General features: G+C 47.6%; 2 protein-coding genes across 3 annotated transcripts; both read left to right on the top strand.

Moving 5' to 3' along the window:
* The first annotated feature begins 431 nt into the window (after positions 1-431).
* On the top strand, positions 432-5,093 carry C1H2orf50 (chromosome 1 C2orf50 homolog). The gene is made up of 3 exons (XM_051143672.1): positions 432-887; positions 3,688-3,727; positions 4,848-5,093. The coding sequence occupies exons 1-3, from the start codon at positions 505-507 to the stop codon at positions 5,037-5,039; spliced, it is 615 nt and encodes a 204-aa protein (XP_050999629.1). The 5' UTR covers positions 432-504; the 3' UTR covers positions 5,040-5,093.
* A 6,713-nt stretch (positions 5,094-11,806) lies between these two features.
* On the top strand, positions 11,807-22,239 carry Slc66a3 (solute carrier family 66 member 3). Of its 2 annotated transcripts, XM_051143685.1 has the most exons (7): positions 11,807-11,968; positions 14,212-14,294; positions 14,365-14,434; positions 16,449-16,506; positions 18,452-18,572; positions 19,697-19,738; positions 21,967-22,239. In XM_051143685.1, the coding sequence occupies exons 1-7, from the start codon at positions 11,826-11,828 to the stop codon at positions 22,056-22,058; spliced, it is 609 nt and encodes a 202-aa protein (XP_050999642.1). In that variant the 5' UTR covers positions 11,807-11,825; the 3' UTR covers positions 22,059-22,239. The 2 variants fall into 2 exon arrangements, with proteins under 2 accessions (XP_050999642.1, XP_050999651.1); XM_051143694.1 differs by lacking the exon at positions 18,452-18,572 and having other exon boundaries at positions 21,967-22,073.
* The last annotated feature ends 397 nt before the right edge of the window (positions 22,240-22,636 follow it).

Here is a 22,636-nt window from a genome sequence, read left to right as displayed (position 1 = left end):
GACTCGATATTCTAAGAGCATATATAGGGGGAAGAGGTCTCCCTCAATCACAGACAAAGGGGGAGAAGGGGGGAAGTGGGAGGGAGGGAGAAATGGGAGGAAACAGGGGAAGGGCTAACAATCGAGATGTAATATGAATAAATTAATAAAAAATGTCAAAAAAAAAGATGTCTTCACTTCCTGCCCCTGTCCATCTCCTGGGAGCCTGAGATCTCCACCAGGGGGCAGCACAGGATCGTGCTCAAGTTTTCCAACCCTCACGGCACTTCTGAGCTTGGAGCATCCACCACCTACTGGGGACCTAGCAGCAGACACTGCCCCGCCCTCCATCCCAGAGGAGGAGGCCGGCAAAGCACAGACCGGCTGCACCCAACTGAGTGGCTCAGTTGTCCTCAGAGAGCACACACTGGGGTCCGCCCCTTCCGCGAAATGCGCACTGGGGAGTAGCCTGTTCCCTGGGTGACGGTCAACACAGGCAGGGCTGTAAAACACAATTGGGTGCGGATGCTTCCCCAGCCTGTAGAGTTTCTATCCCCAACAGCCACTCTGAGCTCGGGATCTGGTGGGGGATGCAGTGGAAGGATCTTGTGCAGGCTTTCCTGGGTTAAAACGAGAGTCTCAATAGGTCTCTCTTTTATCTCTTTTCTACCTTGCCTGCTTCTCCAGTTCTCGATGGGCAGCCAACACGCTGGGCTCCCAAGAACTACTTCAGCCGGGCACCGACTGCCCCCTACCAGGCCGCTTGCCTCATTTTCCGCGGCTCGGGATGGCCCTGCTACAAGCAGAGCTCTAGCTGGTGGCTGCCAGGGGTCCCCAGCCCCGGGTGTGCAGCAGGACCAGCTGTGGAGGGAGCTTGTGGAAGCCGAAGAGCGAGGCCAACGGCGTTGGTGAGTGTCCTGCCCCTGCCTTCCTTCTCCCCTACCTGCCTTGGGGTCTGGGAAGGTGCTGGGGAAAGGGAGAGCATGTGAAAAGATGGGGGTGGATGGGGGAATGGAGCATGGAAAGAGAGAAAGACAGAGAGAGAGAGAGAGACAGACAGAGACAGAGAGACAGACAGGCAGGCAGGCAGGCAGACACACGCCAGCCCAGACCCGAGTGGGGGGCTGAGCTGCTGGAAGAACCTAGGGCCTCATTCCCAGCGCATAGCTGCTAATATAGACCTAGAGAGGACTCTGGGGCTATCTCCTATCCCACAACCATCTCTCCAGCGGGACATGTCAGGTTAGATGGGAGGAAGCTGGCAGTGGGACTGCCTGGGAAGGGATGCTGGCCTGGGGCTGGGGGCGGGCTCTTCATGCCTTCGTTCAGGAGAGGCTGGGTAGGTTTGGCCAGGGTTCTGAGGGAGTCTCCCTCCCAGGATTCCAAGAGAAGCAGGTAGGCTAGGCAAGTATGATGCCTCTGAGCTGTCTGCCCAGTGTGAGTTTGAAGTTTGTAAGACAAAACCAAAGAATGTCGAGAGGCTGATGCACATCAGGAAGAAAGATGGCTACAGAGCAACCACCCAAAGCTGTTGTGAAAGTCTCGTTTTCCAAATGCACAAGCCTGTGGTTGCATTTTTAGTTTCTTCTCTTCTCTCCTTTAGTCTGTCTATCAAACCCAGAGTTTTGTAAAGGCAGCAGGCACTCAGCCACAGAGTTCACCCACATTAAGCAAATATCAGAATTCCTTTCTTCTTCAAGGCAGAGTAATATTCTACTGCATATGGATATAACCACATTTTCTTTGCCATTTCACTTATCATCGTTTCCACATTCTGGCTGTTGTTAAATGTGTCACAGTGAACATGAGAGAGCAGATTTCCTTTCAAGATCTGGCTTCCCATCTTTCGGATAAATAATCAAAAGTTAAATCAGAGACTAGTTCTATTTTTGTTGGGGGGAGCTGTCATACTATTTTTCATATTGGCTGCACTGCTTTGCGTTTCCATTAACAGTATACAAGGAGTCTGGTTTTCCATAGCCTTGTTGATGCCCATTGGTTGTTTTTGGTGCTCTACCCACCCACCCCACCCCCATTCCTAGGCTGGCAACTGGTGATAGTACTGGAGTGGAGCTCTCAAACTGTGCAATCAGACACTGCCTCTAGGCAGGTAGAAATGGGATTAGAGGGTGCTCCCCGATGCTATGGAATTGCTTTCAGGTACCTGGGGTGTTGCTTTGAATATATGGCAGCATCCATCCTCCTTGTTGGTTGTGGTGTGAGAGCAGAGGAGAAGCACCAACACAGGCCAATCACTTCCCCCCTGCATGGCCTGCCTGAAAACAGGAAGTGGGATAAAAGCCTGCATGCAGCAGGCAACTTGGAAAAAAACAAAGCAAAAACAAACACTCTCCACCCCTCTGACCCAAACAAGATTTCATTAAAAATATGTAAATGTGGTCCAGGAGAAATGCCTCAATGGTTGAGATCACCTGTTCTTGCAGACATCCAGGTTCAGTTCCTAGCACCCATATCTAGCGTCTCACAACTGCCTGCAACACCAGTTCTAAGGAATCTGGCGCCCTCTTCTGTTCTCCACAGGTACTGTACATACATGGTGCACACTGAGACAAGGTGCATACATACATATAAATTCTTTAACAACTTTTAATATGTAAAATTGAGGCTAACGTGGTGTTCTATTTACCTTCCTGCTGCTGTGATAACACACCATGACTAGGGCAGCTTATAAAAGAGTGTTTAGAGTCTAGCGTGGTGGTGCATGCCTTTAATCCCAGCACTCTGGAGGCAGAGGCAGGTGGATCACTGTGAGTTCGAGGCCAGCCTGGTCTACAAAGCAAGTCTAGGACAGCCCCTTGGCTACACAGTGAAACCTTGTCTCGAAAAACAAACAAACAAACAAACAGTGTTTAATTTGGGGCTCATGGCTCCAGAGGGCTAGCATCTATGATCACCGTGGCAGAGAGCATGGCAGCAAGCAGGCCAGCATGCTGCTGGAACTCACACCCTTACCCATAAGCACACAGCAATGAAAGCCAGCTGGGAACAGCATGGGCTTCTGAAGCCTCAGAGCCAACCGCAGTGACACAGCTCCTCCAACAAGGCCACCAGTCCTAATCCTTCCCGAAGAATTCCACCAACCAAGAACCGAGTATCTAAATGAATAAGCCTATAGGGGCCATTCTCATTCAAACCATAACAAGCAGTGATGGCTGACACCTGTAATCACAGCGTTGGGAAGGTAGAGGCAGGTGGATCTGAAGTTCAAGGTTGCCAAGTAGGCAGTGTACAGCTTTAATGCCAGCATGCAGAGGCAGAGGTAAAGGCGGGCATATTCCTTTGAGTTTAAAGCCAACCTGGTCTACAGAGAAATTTACAGGCTGGCTGGGCCCACAGTAAGACCCTCTTTCAAAAAAAAAAAAAAAAAAATATATATATATATATGTAGTCTCAGTTCTAAGCTAATCTGGACTAAAACAAACAAATGAATGCATAAAGGCAATGTAAAGTTGAAGTGTTAAAGACAACTGGAGTAAGAGGAATTTGTAGAAATTATAAGAACAAGATAAAAAAAGGTAACTGGTCACTCACTCTGTAGGCTGCTCTGTAAGTACAGCATGGGCACAGCATTTTAAATCCTCTATGGTGATATGAACACTTAAAGACCTGGTGGGAGTTAACCTTTAGGATATTCCAGAAAAGAAGCAAACAAGCAAACCACTCACAATCCTGTGCTTTCCTCTCCAGGGTTGAGAATTGGGGTTTCCTGAAAGACTATGACCTTCTGGTAAGGCTGCCTCCCCCTTCCCCTCCGGAAAACTGCTTGCAGGGTAGATAGTGTTTCTCTCTCTCTCTCTCTCTCTCTCTCTCTCTCTCTCTCTCTCTCTCTCTCTCCTTCTCTCTCTCTCTCTCTCTCTCTCTCTCTCTCTCTCTCTCTCTCTTTCTTTTTCTTTCTTCTCATTTAACTAAATGTATTGAGAATCTGTTCTGTGTTCTGTGCTGGAGTAAGGAATAGAAGCATTGTTTTAAGTAACTTGGGGTCTAATGGAACAGAACATTTAGAAAAAAGAATTACCCAGTGTTTGTTGATTTTTATTGAAGACCTATTTTCGCTGGGAGGTTGTGGCAATCCCAGCACTCAGGAGACAGAAGCTGGTGGACCTCTGAATGTGAGGCCAGCCTGGTCTACATAGAGTTCCAGGACAGCCAAGGTTATGCACAGAAACCCTGTCTAGAAAAAACAAAATAAGTAAACAAACAAAATAGATGGATTTTCTTCTTGCTTCTTCCTTTTTTCCTCCTCTTTTTTGTTGTTGTTGTTGTTGTAGCTGGAGAGATCGTTTTTTCGTAATATGGATGCTGAACTGAACTCTTGGTGTTTAGAAGTGTGTGCCTTAGCCCTTAGTGGCTGAGCTATCTTGCCATCCCTGCTGGTTTTAATAAAAATAAAGCAAGTGAGCCAGTTGTGGTGATACACACCTTTAATCCTAGCACGTTTGAGGCAAAGGCAGGCGGATCTCTGTGGTGCCGAGGACAGCATGTTCTCTGGCAAGCTGCAGGCCAGCCAGGGCCTTGTCTCAAAAATAGAACTAAGCAACACAACCAACTACAAGTGGTTCATTTGCCACGGAGACGTCATCCTTAACTGAGGGGTCTACCGCATGTAGGAATGTGCCCAAGTCTCCTGAGGAGAAAGCACATGAGTAAATGCTCTCCCTGAGTCTGCATCTCCAGGACACCCTCCACTCTGCCTGAAAATGGTTGGACATTGTCAAGATGCTTTCTAACTCCCACCCAGGTTCGCAGGTCTGCACTGGGATTTGAGTATCCAAAGAGCATCTCCAATGCAGTGCACAGGTTCCTCGTTATCGAAAAGGTGTGTGACCCGGGATGTCTCCTCTCATCAGGGAAATAAGAAGGAGCCTGAGGAGCTGCCTGCAGATGTGCCGTTCTTCTCAGACACACTTCCCAGCTCCACCAGCAGAGAGGTGGGCAGCAGGGTGGAAACGCCCCTGGGGAGAGCCCTCACGCACATGGACTTCTTCTTTGTGGAAGGCACTAGGAAGAGGAAGCCGGAAGCTGAGCTGCAGCCAGTATAGAGGAGATGTCATGGCCAGCCATAGCAGGTGGGTGGACTAGGCCTAGGCTGCCCTCAGAGCATAGGTGCTCTCGGGTCAGTCCCACACGGTGCAGGGAGAGGATTCCAGAAACCTTCCCAGGACCACAGACCCTCAGCACTTCCAGGTCAGGACCCCAGAGACTGTGGAAAGGGAGCCCAGTGTCAAGGTTGGGGCTTGTCTAATGAATTGAGTCTGACCTCTTAATGTAACTATAAGGCTGCTCACAGCTTCTACCTCGGTCTGTCTGTCTGTCTGTCTGTCTGTCTGCAAGTGCTGGGGTACTTTGGGCATGTCTGTGCATGCAGGGGCCCTTGGAGGCCAGAGAGGGCATTGGATCCCCTGGAGCTAGAGATAGAGATGGCTGTAAGCCACCATGTGGGTGCTGGGGATGGAACCCAGGTACTCTGCAAGTGCTTTTAACTGCTGAGTCATCTCTCCAGCCCCAGTCTTATCTTTCTTGCTCCTAGACTCTCACTCAAATAGAAAGAGCTCTTTGGGAGGCTGGGGATGTAGTGAGTAGAGTAACGCAAGGCACACTCATGCCAGAAACACATATTGCACCTGTATTGATAGAATTGTTTCTGTACCCATCTGACCCAAGTCAGGTATTTGATGGTCATGTGATACTGCCACAGTATGACTTTGACTCCCTTGGGCATGGGATGGGTGTAGGCGCTGTTTCCTAACAATTAAACATTATTATACAACCCAACTAGCTTACACAAGCGGGAAAAAAGAGTGAACCTTCCAGTATCCGTTCCACGGGAGGGGTCCCTAGGTGTCTCTGGCCTGCGTGCCCCGTCTGAACCTGCTGCTGCTCTCTCCTCTCCACCTGCCTGTGTCACATGCAAAGGACAGTCTCCTTCTCCCATTGAGGGCCGATTAGAAAAACAATAGTCCAGGTGGGGTTCCCAGGTCTGCTTTCTGAATTCCAGGCCCAGGATGGCTCCACCCAGTCTATCTCAAGGTATCCATAGTGTGTCCAAGGGTAAAGCCTGCCAAGACTGCTTTCACCTGTGACAAAGCTTACAGTCCTTCCCATAGATGGGGTCAGGGGTCGGGGGCCCTCTGGACTGGTTCCCAAGCCTAGAAGCACAGCCACTTACAGACTGCAACATTTTAGCCCTAATCATCATCATAGATGATATTTTTTTTCACTACCCAAGAAGTTTGGAAGGCACGGCAAACATTAGGACTAGCCTGGCCAATTCTCTGTGATGTGTGACTCAGGACAGCGATACCTTTCCAGCTCCTCATCTCCACAGTGAGAGGATGGGCAGGGGAGAGGAGGAGACAGATCTCAAGGGTATCATCACAGGGGGCTGTTTTCAGAGTGCATGGGTCAGCAGAGGTGTTACAGTGCAGCTTACCACCTCTTTTCCCATGCAGACCTTGCCTGGAACACTACACTGCTGCCTCCTTTCTTTCCCACACACAGACTTTGACTAGAACATTACACTGGGAGAAGATCTTGTCTACATGTGTCTCCCAATTTTTTGGACCAACAGGCTCCTGGGGCACAGGCTTCTCTCTGCCAGACTCAAATGAACCAAGAGAGCCTACAGGACACGGAGGCATACAGTGTCTGTTTCACTCTGAAGGCTGTAGCCAATTCCATGGACTCTCCATGCCTCTGCCTCATCTTTAGGCTCTCCAAGAAGGTGCCTGCTTCTGACCTTCACCATCTCATCCACGGTCCGAGGGAATAGATACAGAGAGTCCAGCCACATCTTCTCTTTTGCTCCTTAACAGGGAAGGCTGGATGAGCCAGGCAGACTCCAGGTGTAGGCATGGAGAGTGGCACTAAACCTCCACAGCATTACTGGAAAAGCCTACAGAGCTTCATCGAGAGAGTCAACCAGGGCAGCTCAGAGCCCACAGGCTGAGCAGCATGAGGGGTCCAGAAGGGACTAGGCTGAGAGCTAAGGACCACAACAGAGCAGGAGGAAGCCCCGTTCACTTCCAGCCACTGCTTCTCTGAGCGTCTTTGCCTCCCTCTGCTCCATGCCTGTCTGCTTCCAGTGATAAAGGATGACCACCACCATGGAAGCAGAATGACCCTTAGGCATCTTCCTGTACTAGAAATGATGAGATAATGTAAAAGGGACACATGAACCAGCCTGAGGGTGCCTACTCACCAAATTTAGGACAATATGGACACCAAAATGAAAGAAAGTTGGTGGCCAACCTTGTCTCTACACCCTTGACTCATATGCACACAAACACATATACATATAATTAAAAATAATTACATTGTTTCAAGTACTAAACTCTTTTGTTTATAGAATAAAGAAGGGCAGAAATCCCCATCTTTGTGTCTAACGTAGTCACAGCTAATTTAGGTATGAATGATAAAGGTCATAGAAACCTTTAGTTAGAGATTAATAGGAAAGCCCATCTGTAGAAGGGTGACTGACATGATATGCCTCCCAAAAACAATACTCTGGAGACATCAGCTGTGTCACCCAAGGAGCCCTCCCACCAGACAGAGAAGAATGGAGTGAGTGTGACCTGAGAACTGTCAGGAAAGGAGAAAGACACATCCTTGTCATTTTGTGAAAGACAATGGGAGCTGAGGCAGTGACCCAGGTTAGAGGCAGTACAGTCCAAAACCTTGCCAGAGAGACTATAGAGAGCACTGTGGGGAATAAATGTCAGGTGACAGACAGACAGACCTTGTTGTAGTAGGGAGCTGAGCAATCACACTGTGGTTGTCTATACAACCCAGTTTCCAAAACTGAGTTGAGGTTGTGCAACTGCATGTGGGGTCTGCAAAAATTTGGTCACAGTAAGAGTTCAAAGTCAAACCCTTACTGGACCTCAGGAGTTCTGGCAGTGCTGGCCAGTGTTATGTCATGTGGCTTCTCTGTAGCTGTGGCTCTGAACATACAGTGTGATTTGTACTTAGCAGGTTGTTACACCACCCAACCTCAGGAGCTGCTTCATGGAACACTATACACAGGCACATGCATGTACACGTGTGTGCACACACAGGCAACTGCTGCTCCATTTGACTTGAGTTTCACTTCTTAAAAATGAATTTGGCTTGCATTTAGAATAGTTTTTGATAATTTCTAAATCTTAAATGCATTGTGTCATTTTGTATTATTTATGTAAAGGGGAAGTACTGGCAATTATAAAATCAATATATCAGGGGGCTAGAGAGATGGCTCAGGGGTTAAGAGTACTGGCTGTTCTTCCAGGAGACCAGGGTTTGCTTCCCGGAACCCACATGATTATCTGTAACTCTAGTTCCATGGGGTCCAGTCTGGCCTCCATGGGCATCAGGCATGCATGAGGTACACAGACATATATGCAGGCAAAATATTCAAATACATAAAATAAAAATAGAATTTTTAAAAAAGTAAAAATTGACTGAGCATGGTGGCGCACGCCTTTAATCCCAGCACTCGGGAGGCCGAGGCAGATGGATTGCTGTGAGTTCAAGGCCAGCGTGGTCTACAAAGGGAGTCCAGGACAGCCAAGGCTACACAGAGAAACCCTGTCTCAAAATAAATAAATAAATAAATAAATAGTAAAAATTAAGTAAAATAAAAATATCAGTCAACTCTGAAAAATGTTAAAAATGTTCTATTTTCTGTCTATCAAATATTCAGCCAAGATCTAATTCTTTATGTAAAGATAAACACAATCATCTCAGTATGAAAATTTGCTTTAATTTTTAATAAACTATAAAATGATGTGTAAACCACAGAATTGGTTTTTTAAAAAACTTATTTAATTTGTTATCAGCAAGTGTTCATTTTATACACATTTTTTTTTAAGTTCCAGAATGTTTTTTTATTAGAGTTTGAGAAAAACAGAGAGCAGGCAAACTATAAATCTTGGAAAAGAGAAACCATGTCCTTTCTTTAGTAAAGTAGCCACATTGTAGACATGCAGCCAATGTGGTAAGAAAAGTGGGGGAGGGGAGCCTCTGGGAAGGTAAGGGAATCAAAGTGTCTGGAAAAGCATGCTTGGGAAAGAGACAGAGAAGGAAAAAACAAAAGGAAAGCTGTTCAGTCTGGCTCTGCAAGCTACCGCCTGATCACAGGCATGATGTCCACGCACACTGGCAGGTAGCTTATGGGCAGTGCATGAACACAGACAGGTTAGTTATATGTAGATGGAAATGTCGGCTATTGCTTAGCCTGGATGACCTCCCTACAGGTTTAGGTGGCTATGTACCTGTATGGGATGTGGTGTTTTTTTCCTTAGCATTTGCCCTCAAAATGGAACAAATTGCTACTTTGTAAAATGGAGTCGCTGAGCGGCCCAGGGCAAGGGCCAGCTAGAAGGCTGTTTGCTTTACACAATATGGAGTAACTCAGAGCAAAGCTGGCTGGCTTCAATCTTTTGTCTTGCCTACTTAGGAGCAGAATTGTATACTGATGAGCAAACTAGCCAAAGCATGGGCTCGTGCCCCCCCCCCCCCACGCCCCCACTGATCTGATCTCCTTGGGAAGGAAGTCACAGAGATTTTTGGCTTCTTTATGGGAAGAGTGAATGTAGTGAGAGTTTTGGTTTCTTTAAAAAACCCACTCAGCCTGGTCTACAAAGTGAGTCCAGGATGGCCAAGGCTACACAGAGAAACCCTGTCTCAAAAAACCAAAAATAAATAAATAAATAAATATTAAAAAACCCACTCATATGAATATTTTCGTTTTATTCCCAGATGAGGGATAAGAGGCTGCTTCACAGTAGGTGATTATAATTTGCCTCATGCACTAGCAGGGGCGTGGTCTTTGCCAGCTACAGATAGTTTAATTCTAGGGACTCTTGAAAGGGTATAAATGGGAGACTCCTGAGAGGGCTTGTGGCAGCTGCTATCCCTGTGGCTGCCCTTGCTGCTGCTGGTTCATCTTGTTGCTGCATTTGCTATTGCTGAATTGCTGGTTTCCTGGGCTGCTGGATATTCTGATGATGAAGATTGAATTTGCCTCAAGGAACTCCTAAATTCCTAATCAGCAGGAAATAGCCTATAGAAGTCTATGCCCCCTTTCCCCTCTAACCTTTCTCTCCTACCTAGAGAAAGTTGAAAGGGATTAGGATGAAAAAAACATGGGTTGGAAGGTAAGTAAAAAAAAGCCAATAAAGTAGCTCTGTCTGTGTGTGTGTGCATGTGGGCACGCATGTATGTATGTATGCCAACAGGTCAGGGCCTTGGTGAGGACTGGAGACAGGGAGGAAAATGTGCTGGTACATATAGCTTACGGCACAGAATTAGCACAGACTGACCGTATCCAGGTTTCCTCATGGGAAGATACAAAGCCACCAACTCTCCCCAGGTAGGGCTCCAACAGACCAAACAATCAATCCCATCCAAGTTCAGCTGGGTCAACCAATGAGCTTATTGGAATTATTTACAGGAACGTAAGTAACTCAGGCACCTGCACCACCCAGCATGGGTGATGACTCAAGAAAACTGCATCACTCACTGGAGTTGAGTTGCACCCCCACCCCCACCCCATGCAATTTAGGGAAAACTACTACTTACAGTTTATAAACCATGGAGATGCCAACGGAATGCTAATGGATCCAACCCGGAGGAAACAGTAGTGCACCACCACACCCGGACCCAAGATAGATCCCGAGGAGAACACACCTACAAAAAGTTGGGCATGTTGTATTTGTAATCTCAGCTGTGGGGAGGGGAAAAACAAGGGGATCTCTGGGGCCGCCTGGCCAGTTAGCCTAACCTGTTTAGTGAGTTCCAAGCCAGTTAGAACCTGTCCCAAAAAGGGAAAAAAAAAAAAGGTGGACAGTACTGGAGAAGTGACACTTGAGGTTGTCCATTGGCTTGTGCGCACACACATGTCAACAACAGCAACTAACAAAACAAGGAGGGAGGAAGGAAAGAGCGGATTCTCAGATGGTACGGAACAAGCCTAAGGGTGGTGGGAAAATCAGTAGTTTAAAGCCAGTTTGGGTCACGTGACTGTGTCTCAACTCACACAATAAAAGGCCTAGCATAGTGCTACACACACACACACACACACACACACACACACACACACACACAGAGTTAGTGAGCAAGTTCACTAAGATTAGCCTCTCCACAGGCAGAAGGCTAGTTCCATGTGGCTGGGTCCTTTGGCTTATCCAGGCCTGTAAGACAGGGAGAATGCTGACCAGACTGGACCAAAGGTTTAAAAATTTAAAGAAAAAAGATAACTTGTAGAAAGTGGTAAAGCTCCACAGAATGGCCTGAGTAGTAAGCTCTGTGCCCACCCAACCCCTTCGGAGGTTAGTCTGTGTGGGCGTTTACATTCCTGTAGGAAAGGCACCCGTGGGTGGAACCGGGAAAGTGAATCAGCAGCTGGCAGAACCCGGCAGGGCAGGGCAAGGCAGAGCTACCAGCAGTGCACACCCAGAGCAGAGCAGACATCCGCCAGCGAGCCTCCTGAGCCACGCCGACTTTGGGCAGGGTGCACCCGAAGCCAAGCAGACTCCGGGAGGGGTCACCCGGAGTGGAGCAGACTCCGGGAGGGGTCACCCGGAGTGGAGCAGACTCCGGTCGGAGTGCACCCGAAGTGGAGCAAACACAAAGCTGAGCGCACCCGAAGCTCAGCAGGAACCCGGCTGAGTGCACCCAAAGAGAAACAGACTTGGGGTGGGGCGCACTCGGAGCGCAGCAGCTCGGGGCGTGGTCAGGGCGGGGCCTGGCTGGCGGGAAGGCGGAAGGACTCTTTGGACTCTGAGCCCCAGGTTCTCACCTACAAGATCCCACAGTCTAGCACAGTCTACCACTCCCGGGACTACAGAATGGAGGCCGGGCTGCTGTGGTTCTGCAACTGGAGCACATTGGGCGTGTGCGCCGCACTCAAGTTGCCGCAGATCTACGCGCAGCTAGCCACGCGCAGCGCGCGGGGCATCAGCCTCCCAAGTTTACTTTTGGAGCTGGTGGGGTAAGGCCCCGGGAGGCCTGCAAGGAATTGGGAGTCCGGGAAGCCAAGGGTTAACTCGGGGGTTGGGGTTGGGGTGGAATGACAAGAGGCTAATAGTTACTTTCCTGGGCGTTTACACCCACCTCCCTAGCCTCTTCCCAAATCCCGGGAAGTACAAATTGCTTGTGCACGCCCATCTTATAGATTCAGCCCTTCTCCCCTCACCCCCCTGCCCCGCCCTCGTCTTTAGCTACAACCTTATGGCCTCGGGCGAAGCCATTTACACCTACTGTCCCTTGTCATCCCTAACCCCACCCGGCACCACCCACATTTTTCTTGCCTAGAGTCTCTCCCCCCGCCCCCATAAACCAGGGTTTGGGCTGAGATCTGAGTTACAAGTTTTGAAGATTCCTTGTGGGATTAGGGGAAACTTGGTCAACCTTTGAAACTAGGGCTGGAATCCAAGACGCAGGGATGGGCAGCAGTAGCCCTGGCTAAGTACTTAAGAGCCCTCTCCGTTTGACACCAGCCCCACCCTGCTGCCACCCACTGGTCCTCTATTCACCCGGAGGGGCGCGCCCATAGGATGGGATGGGGGGCTTCAAGGTGCACCTTTCCAGAGCCGCTCGGCGGACCGTGCGCTGGAGGGGGAGGGGGCTGCTCCGTTGGTTGCACAGTACAAGAGCACGTGCATTTTAGAGTGGAAGGTAGGAGTGAGGAGTAAGGTGCGAGACCGAGTGAAGGATGCAGAAGGGACAGCCTGGCTGGGGCAGAAGATGCGGGTGTATGAGGTCAGAAGAGTTATTTGGGCTCTGGTTTGCTAAATTCTTCTTGGGCATCCGAAGCTGAGGCTTCTGGGTACAGACTGAATAGAAAGCTCGCGATGCCTACAGAGCGCCAACCCACACCTCCCACTCTGTAGCTCCCTCTTTGCTGCCTGGCTTTTAAGACGCAAACTCAATCAGGGATCCTCTCAAATCCAACAGGTGACCCTAGCAGAAAACAGCTATGACCTTAGAAAGTTCCTTGGGACCCGGAAGGGTCTTGCAGTACAGATAAAGTAGGCTCTTTCTGGAACTCCCAAAGGCCTCCCTCCCTCACTTCGAGGCTGTGGGCGGGCCGCTATGGCCGACTTATGTAATTAGGTCTGGGAGGGTTAAGACCAGCTCTCAGGCCAGAGGGCATGAGCATGCTCTACCACTGAAATCCAATAGTTATTTATCCCTACCTCCACCCAGCTCGTGAGAAGTTTCTGAAGGTCTTCCTGGGGCTCCTACACGCATTCTTTCTTTAATCCCCATAGGCAGCTTCAGTTCAGAGTTGTTTTAATCCTGAGGTAGGAACAAAAGGACTAGGAGGGGCAAGCCAGCAGAATCGAGGCGGTCTTCATTCTGGCTCCCCTCTCTCCCTCCCCCCTCCTTCCTACATGGCTTGGGTGATCACTACAATTCTGCTTCTTTTCTGGGCCTTGCTTGCTTGCCTGCCTGACCCTTACCAGTCAGATAGGCTCTGAGGCATCAGGAAGATGCTAAAGGCCACCTCCCATCAGACTCCTGCCTTGGAGGCACAGGCCCTCCTTAGATTTCTAACTGAGCGCTTGAACTCTAAAATCACGGTTTTGGGTAATGGATCTTGCCCAGAGCCTATTTGAACCACACCAGAGGCTCTAAGCCTGGTTGACAGGAACCTTTTAAACAGAGAAGTACTTATACATACTCCCCAGGGCACAGGGGTGGGGTGGGGTGGGGTGTTTGGGTCCCCCTAAAAGCACAACAGCCAGAACTAGGGCAACACCTCGTAGTAAGACTCTCCATCATGGCGGCCGGAGAGATGGCTCAGAGGTCCTGAGTTCAATTCCCAGCAACCACATGGTGGCTCACAACCATCTATAATGAGATCTGGCGCCCTCTTCTGGTGTGCAGGCATACATGTAGTCAGAACACTGTATACATAGTTTAAAAAAAAAAAAAGACTGCATCATATGGCCTCATCTTTTTTGGACGTTTTCCCGAGTGATCTCTGTGATATGGTAGGCAGTGTTGAGTGACCCCTGAAGGTGTCTGGCTCACACTCCAGGGAGCATGTGCTGATACTCAAGGACTCTTGGACATGCTATATGGGTCTCTGGCAATATTCCCGAAGCTCTATCCTCAGACTAGTCACAAGTATGGTAAAGGCCACAGGAATTAGTGGTAAATGTGCCAGTGTCTGGGGTCTGGAGGGTCACAGGGCTGGCAGTGAATATTTGCCCATCTCGCCTCCAGGTTCCTTGTCTTTCTTCGTTACCAATGTTACTACGAGAACCCGCTGCTCACCTACCTGGAATACCCCATTCTCATTGCACAAGGTAACTGGCCCTCCAATCCCCAGGCTGCCCTCCGGCTGCCCTGCCCATCTCACAGAGCCTCTTCTTTCAGACATTGTCCTCCTGCTCTTCGTCTTTCATTTCAATGGGAACGTGAAGCAAGCCTTGCCCTACATGGCTGTGTATCCTTCCTGCATCTGAGCTGAAGACAGAGGTGGAGGGGCTAAGGAAGGGGACTCAGTGGTGGCATACCAGAGGCTTTGGATTCTGTCATCTGCACTGGGGGAAAAAAAGGACTTGGGATGGTATTTGTTAAGACATACATAAACAAGGTCCTTTTCACTTTTAACTAAAAAGCAATCACAAATGCAAATCTCGACATGAATCTTAGGTGGTACAGTTGTTGCCAGAGGTATCCCACTTCCAGGATGCTCAAGACCAAGGGGGTATAGATTTGTTGTGTCCCTGCTGAACATTAGTGTGCAGTCACCCTGATAAGAGCAAACAAGCCCATCTGTGCTTATCTTGGGCATTCCTTCCTTCTCAGAGCATGTCCCCAAGGGATTAATAACATGAGAGTGCCTGGCTTCAAGTCCCTTGCAGGATGCCCCTGGCAGGTGCCCTTCAGTGGGTAGGCATGGGCCAGATGAGGGCAGTTTTCCTCTAATCAGACACCTGCAAAAGTATAATTTAGAGGCTGTGCCTTGTCATCTGGGTGGCTGTGTTAGTTTGGAGGCTTACAGTGCAGAATGGCCAACTATCAGACTAAGCCACTCGGCATCTTCTATGCAAAGGGTTAGGTTTCATGTCAGCCCTTTTCGTAAAGATTTGTTGTCACTTTTCTTGAATTTCATATCCCTTAAAGGGTCAAGAAAGTGCATGGCAGTGGCTAATTTTGCTGCCTCCATGACATGGCTACACACAGGGTTTGGGCAAGTCTTGATCAGAAGCTGTCTCAGATTGCGATCAGCCCCCTGGCTCAGGTTCCCTTCCCTTCATACAAAGAGGGAGAGCATAGCTGTGCTCCACTTCTGCTCTGAGGTCAGTTTCATGGAAGTGTTGCCTTCATCTTCCCATGTAGCTGAGAATGACGTTGAACTCCTGAGCTTCCATCTTCCACTTCCCAATGCTGGAATCACAGGCATGTGCCACTACACTTTGTATAGAAAATGTTTTGCTAAGAGTTCAGCACAGCTGGATGCTGGCCATTGCTGCCTCCTGGCACTGGCTATCTCTAGTGTAATCCCTTCACTTACTTAATGTAACCATTGTTTTCAGCATTTTTTGGGTGTCTTCTGTATGCTGATAGCATGTGGGAGGTAGACAGAACAAAGAATGAAACCCAAGGAAAAGCAGTGGGAAGCAATTTGTTCCTCCCAGCCACTCCTGCCTGACAATGGCACCCCTGCCTCCCATTCCCCCACTCCCTCCCCGCTCCAGGCTTGATCTTTCCATTCTGCTCTTTGTTTCATGTAGTCACTGAGCTTCCTGCAGAGGCCAGATAGAAAATAGTTCCTCCTTACCTACCATCATACGCTGCTACTACTGTGCTTTTACAATAGAATTAGTGGGAAAGGGGTGAGGACTCAGTAAAAGGTTCACACACAGCACACCTGTTTTGCAGAACACCTCTCCTTTGCAAGGGTGGACTCTTCTAGTAAGTGCTTAATTTTGATGATGCATTTGAGATGTCTGCATGGTCAGAAAACCAACAGATGGGGAAGCTGGAGAGATGGCTCAGAGGTTATGTGCACTGGCTGCTCTTCCAAAGGACTCAGGTTCATTTCCCAGGCCCCACATGGCAGCTCACAACTGTCTGTAACTCCAGTTCCAGATCTGACACTCTCACACTGACATGCAGGCCAAACACAAATGTCCATAAAATAAACATAAATTATTTTAAAAAAGAAAACCAGAAGATAGTTACAGCCCTATGGATATTCCCAATCCCAGGTTACATGTCATGTGGCATGTCGTCTTCTATAATTTTCTTCTGTTCTTTTTAGCTCAGGGCGGATGCTCACATGTAACCCCGTGCATCTTTTCTAAACCGGACACTATCCAGCAGAAGAGCTGCCTACTCTATCTTGGCCTCTTTGTCACACTCTGTGGTCTGATTTGGTCTGTGCGGGATGAGATGGAGGGATGGGTGGGCCTGCCAGTGACTTGCTGCTGGGTCCCTTAGCACGTGGCCAGATTTGTGTCTTCTTGGTTCATCCTCAGCCTGCAGAAATGGGTCATCGACTTGGCCATGGTGAGTGGTGCCACTAACAGAGACTGAAAAAGCACATACCCTCTCTTTGCCTCACATCATTTTAGAGCAGTGGTTCTCTGCGGGGAACCATGGAGTTGGCTTAGCCTTGCTGCCTTGGGAAGCATGCACCATAGGTTTTTCAGGTTAGAGTCCATGGCTCCTGAGGCACAAGGTGCCTTCCAGTTCCTCAGAGACCAATGCACTCCCTCAGGCAGTGAAATGTTCTGGCCAATTTATCTCTGTATATTCCCTTAGTAGTCAAGGAAGTAACAATTGGCTTTGGACATCATTAATCTCATTAATCTTGTGCATCCTGTATAGCTTGCAAACGTCACTGTATTCTGGCAATTACAACTGTACTGATCCTGGCAACAGCCATTATACTGTTTCTGATAAAGGTTAAAAAAAACAAAACAAAACAAAACAACTATTGTTCTCAATAAAATAGCCACAGCCTAAGTTTTGCTATGGACCATCCAACCATCCTGGTTTCATTCCTCAAGGGCATTATCAGGTGACCTTGGTCCAGTAGTTAAGGGTGCTTACTTACAGTCAGCCCTCTCAACCTTCCTAATGATGTGACTGACCCTTTAGTAAGGTTCCTCATGTTGTGATGACCCCAACCATAAAATTATTTTGTTGCTTCTTTATAACGGTGGTTTTGCTGATGTTAGAAATCTGACATGCAGGATACATGATATCTGCATAGGAGTTGCTGAGAACCACTGCTCTGGAGCACTGAGGGAGCAGCTGTGCTGAGGATGAAAAGGCAATGGCAGCCAATTATTAGAAGACATTATTCTTGAAAGGTTTTGAGTTTGGGGCTAAAGGGGAGCATTAAGACAGAATGTCCCTCCCCCCCATTTTATGTGCATGGGGATGAATGCAGACATTTGCAGTCATCAGTTATCTCCTTTCATCTTGCGGATTTCTGGGACTGAACTTGGGCCATCAGGCCCCAGAGCAATCTCCCCCCAGCCCCCGCCGACCAAGCTATCCTGCCATCCCTAACAGCCTAATTTTTAAAGAATTAGCTTTCCCATTTCCCTCCACTCTGTGACTCCTCCCCTAGTCCCTCTACAAGCAATTACTGTGTACCTGCTCTCTGGAAGACTTGGGGACTGGTACTTTATATGGCTACATGCAGCTTATTCACATCTCAGCTTCTGCCCAGTCCATTGCCTGCACTGGATTGTTTTGTAGGAAAACATGAGGTTTTCCCTTGAGTATGTGTTGACACTACCAGGGTTCAATTGGCTTCTTCCCAGACTACCCCGTGATCTCAAATTTGGCTTTTTTCATGAAAAGTAAATACTCCAAGTAGCTTATCTATTCAGACATGGCTGTGTCATAACCCACTTTTGGTGTCTCTCCCTTTTTGGTGTCTCTTTCCACCACACTGACCTGGCCTGGCACCCAAATTTTTCAAGAGCCTCTTTTTTTCACAGGCTTCCCTGCTTGTGGTCAGCATTCCTGCAGGCCATCTGTGCCCAGTTCCCACTGTGACTTGTCTGAGAAGTAACAGAACTCAGGACAGGGAATAGACACAGAAGACACTCTACTGCTATACTGGGGAGAGTAGGGGACGGGGTGGGTCTGTAACCAGGTCTCTGATTCTTCGCCATCTTTGGCCAGTTCACTCCCCACCAGAGGCAGCTGAAGGCCATTCTTCACCAAATTGAACTTTCAAACCTTGGCAGGTTGGGGATTGCTAGACTTGAAAGTTTGGCTTAAAAAGTATTGTATCTGGGCTGATGAGATGACTCAGTGGTTAAAGGTGCTTGCTGCCAAACCTGAAGACCCAAGTTCAATCCCCAGGATCCCATGGTGGAAGGAGAGGCTCCCATGAGTTGTACCCCCTCTCCAGAGAATAAAATATGAGAGAAAAAAGTGTACTTTATCAGTCCTTTTTAGGCTCCTGACTCTCATTTTTTCCCCACAACAGAACTTATGCACAGTCATCAGTGCAGCCAGTAAGTTTGCCCAGCTTCAGTATTTGTGGAAGGCACAGGACTCAGGAGCTGTGAGTGCACTCACCTGGGGCCTCTCTGCCTACACCTGTGCAAGTAAGATCATCACTCTCTAGGGACTGGGTTTCATCACTATCAGGGTCTCCCTGGTGTTAACTGAGTGTCCAGGTCATTTTTGTGCTAATACTCCCATATATAAGGGGACATAATGCAGGCTGTAGCTGACTGAGTATTGGCTTAAACTATTACCCAGGGTCTGGTTTGGGTTGTTAATGGAGAAAGAAGCTAAACAAAAACAAACAAAACCCACTCTGGTTAGACAGGAAGAGCTTGTCTTTGTCAAGCCTTAGTTTTCTAACCTATGAAAAATAGAGTGGCGTTCATTGCTAAGGAATTTTTGCCAAGCATGGTAATGCATGCCTTTACTCATAGTGCTCAGCAAGTAGAGGCAGGTGGGCCCCTGGGAGCTCATGGCCAGCTAGTGATACATAGTGAGACTCTATCTCAAAACATTTTTGTTTCTTATGTATTGGGTATTTTGCCTGAATTTATGTATGCACCACATGCATGCCTGGTGCCCACAGAGGCCAGAAGAGGGGGTCAGATCCTCTGGGACTGCGGTTATGTGTCCCACATGGGTGCTGGGAAGTAAACCCAAGTCCTATGGTAGAGTCAGTGCTTTTAACCACTGAGCCATCTCTTCAGCCTGTCTACATATATCTTTATATATGTATATATCTACACATACCTTTATATATGTACACACACACACCCCACATATATCTTTTAAGTTAGTGGAAGCCTTTCTTCAACTAAACTGCCAACACACACACACACACACACACACACACACACACACACACACACACACACACACCTTTTAAGTTAGTGGAAGCCTTTCTTCAACTAAACTGCCCGGAAACTCAATATACAAATGAGACTTTAAGGGTTTTTTTTTTTTAGGTGAACACATGGAGACCTCCCTGGCAGTGCTGAGCTACTGTTATCACTTCTGCTTTTGCGAGCAGCTTCTATATAACCGGGTCACAGGGCATGGCTGCTCATTAGACAGATACGCAGTACAGTATTAACAAGGATGCCATCAGTAATATTCAAGAAGTTAATATATATTGTTATAGTGAATTGGAAAAGCATGAGCTAAATAGAAATGCAAAAATGTGTGAGAAACAGGTAACTTACTGTTATGAATTTTGTTACAGCAAGAATAATAACAACTTTAATGACCACCAACGATTTGACAAGTAAGCAAAAATTTTTGACTTCCTGATTGCACTTTTTGTTAAGACTTGGGTCTCCACGTGGAACCCATCATAAGGTTTAACAGATCCATTTGGTTCAACTGGGCTATGGATTCAGAAGACAGAAGAGTCTTCAACAGTGACCTGTATTAAGCATCCACTCCTTGTGGTCCTAGGGGAGGAACATACATACTCACGGGAGTCCATTCTCATCCTGGAGTTTCTACTTCAACAAATAAATTGGACAAGGAGGACCACAATTAACTGTTGAATTATGCTGTGAAATGGATTTTTGGAGTGGGGCAGCTGAGTGTGGTGACATGCACCTATAGTCCCATATACTTAAGCAGCTGAGGCAAAAGAGCCAGGCCAGCCTTAGAGATCTTCAAAACAAAAACGAGAGACCAATAGGGAGGCTAGCTGAAAGTGCCCATCTACTCCGGGGAACCAAGAGCATAATCTGCAGAAGAGGAAGATCTTAAAAGCTGAGTAACATCTTGATCAGAGGAACAATACAAGGCATGACCATGGCTGGATATACTAAGGAGTTCAGGACATGGGAGGCAGGGGAGGAGGAGGAGGTAAGTGAGCTTGGCAGGAGCCAGAGAGGCCAGAACTATAGACAAGCCTTTGAGCAGAAAGACGCCTCTAACTGTTTTAAAGCAGTGGCTCAAGTAGCACCACTTGTTACATGCTCACACAGGAAGGAGGTATTTGTGTGTGTGCTCATGTAAGAAAGCTAAGAAAATACTGATTAACTGAAAGAAACCAATCAATCCCTTTAGCTGTTCTCAACTTGCAACACAGCACCTTTGGAAAGTGAAAAAACAGAAACTTATCCAATGATTGGCAAATGTCCTCAGCACTAGACATTTCATTGAGAAAGCAAGCTGCAGAAGGGTGAAGTCCCTTCTGGGAGGTTGCACTTTTGTCAGCTCTGATTCAGTGACAGGGGATGGAAAAGGAGACAGACATGAGTCCACCGGAGGGAAAGGACTTAAACAACAAAGAGCCTACACACATTTAAAAAAAAAAAAAAAAAGCCTGTACTGGGCTGGAGAGATGGCTCAGAGGTTAAGAGCACTGTCTGATCTTCCAAAGGTCCTGAGTTCAATGTTCAATTCCCAGCAACCACATGGTAGCTCACAACCATCTACAATGAGATCTGGTGCCCTTTTCTGTCGTGTAGACACATATGTGAGCAAAATCCTGTATAAATTAAAAAAAAAAAAAAAGCCTGTACCTAAATGATCAAGAATGCTCCCACTGAAGTCTGTTTCTTATCTGTCACCACTGTTCCTAAGTGACTAGCTTTTAAAAACAGTGGCCAGCCAGGTGTAATACAATACACCTTTAAGCCCAACACTCGGGAGGCAGAGGCAGGCTGATCTCTGTGAGTTCAAGGCAAACCTGGTTACATAAAATGTTCCAGGACAGCTAGGAACTTATAAAGAGAACCTGACAAAAAACAGGGAATGAGGGGGGGAAGGGAGAGACAGAGACGTGCTAGTATGCCATATGCATCTGTAGCTCATTTATTAAAGTGGCTTGCCTTGCATGTGGGGAGCCCTGGGCTTCAATCCTCAGCACACTCTAAAATTGTAATCCTAGGACCTGGGTTGCAGAGGCAGGAGAATCAGTTTAAATTCATTCTCAGCTACAGAGTTTGAGTCAGTGAGACTTGTCATAAAACAAACACAAAAACACAAACCTTGTCTTAAAAGGCAAGTTACGCTGCTGCTCTCATGGTCTATTGGTCACATTTTTTGGTGGCTACTTCATTATACAGTATGTACTGACACAGGCTGATTTCTCAGCAATAATTTCATGAGATGCGGTCGTTGCCGTGTTGCCCAGGTTGGCTTTTCATTGGGGCCCCAAGCAGTCCTCTTGCCTCAGTTTCCCTCATGGGTGTGTGGGCAGGGTCCACCACACTTTCCTAGAATGGTCCCCACAAAACGAAGTGTTCTGTGACACCCACTGCCTTTGAGGTGTAAGCAAAGGGGTCTTAGTCACACTTCTTAGCCAGAGCCACGTTACTTCAATGAAGTAATGGATGCATGGCCGCATGCCCAGGTGGGCATTTCTACAGCAAAGTCCTTTCCCAGGAAACATCTGTGTTCTTATGATCTTGTTTTGTCTGGGGATTGGGGTGAACCCTTACATATTATTTCTACTTAAAGCAATAAAATGTCCAGTTTTTTTAATGTCAGAACTTTTTTTTTTTCCAGTTCTTATCCGTTTTGTGATCATGTTGGCTTTAAATATATGGGTAACAGCAACAGTACTTCACTACCGGAAGCCTGTCACCAAGGCTGAATGACAGATGTATTCTTTCTACACACAGTGGACCTCAAATGACAGAACCAGGGGATGCACCATTGCTTCTCATTGCTGTATTTAAAATCTTTTACTACTCAATCATTTCAGAAGCTTTAAATCAAGTTTGTTAAATTTGAAAAATTAGTTGGATATGGAAGTGCAAACCTGCAATGCCAGCACTTGGGAGTCTGAGGTAGCCTGGGTTGTGGGAGGGCTTTGACATTGAGTTATTTTGCCCCCCCACCCCAAGGTCACACTATATAGCCTAGGGCACCTTCCAACTTGTGATTGTCCTTCATTAGCCTTCTAAGCACTGGGCGTGCTGGACTAGAGTGGACCACCACACCTGGCTTTGACACTGCAATGATGGAAACCACCCAAGAGACCATCTTGGCTCTTAAAAGTCATGATTAAATTCTCTCAGAAGAGCCAGTTACATCTACACTTCAGCTTTCAGGACCTTAGTCTTCTCAAAAGGAGAGGGCTGTGCTCAGTCAGAAATGGAACTGTGCCCACCTGGACAGTTCAACTCTTCCACAACCAAGGGCTTGGCTTACTAGATCACAACGCAGTGTAAGA

The sequence above is a fragment of the Acomys russatus genome, chromosome 1 (assembly GCF_903995435.1).
Source record: "Acomys russatus chromosome 1, mAcoRus1.1, whole genome shotgun sequence".
Lineage (NCBI taxonomy): Eukaryota > Metazoa > Chordata > Mammalia > Rodentia > Muridae > Acomys > Acomys russatus.
This window is presented reverse-complemented; position numbering and strand designations above follow the sequence as displayed.

What these genes read in the sequence shown, in the direction of transcription:
- Slc66a3 (XM_051143685.1), top strand. Translation starts at nt 11,826, where the DNA reads ATGGAGGCCGGGCTGCTGTGGTTCTGCAACTGGAGCACATTGGGCGTG. An exon ending in GCCTTGCCCTACATGGCTGT is followed by an intron (nt 14,435 to 16,448) that starts GTATCCTTCCTG and finishes GCACGTGGCCAG; the next exon opens with ATTTGTGTCTTCTTGGTTCA. An exon ending in GGGTCATCGACTTGGCCATG is followed by an intron (nt 16,507 to 18,451) that starts GTGAGTGGTGCC and finishes TCCCCACAACAG; the next exon opens with AACTTATGCACAGTCATCAG.
- C1H2orf50 (XM_051143672.1), top strand. Translation starts at nt 505, where the DNA reads ATGCTTCCCCAGCCTGTAGAGTTTCTATCCCCAACAGCCACTCTGAGC. An exon ending in GAGCGAGGCCAACGGCGTTG is followed by an intron (nt 888 to 3,687) that starts GTGAGTGTCCTG and finishes TTTCCTCTCCAG; the next exon opens with GGTTGAGAATTGGGGTTTCC. An exon ending in TGAAAGACTATGACCTTCTG is followed by an intron (nt 3,728 to 4,847) that starts GTAAGGCTGCCT and finishes TCCTCTCATCAG; the next exon opens with GGAAATAAGAAGGAGCCTGA.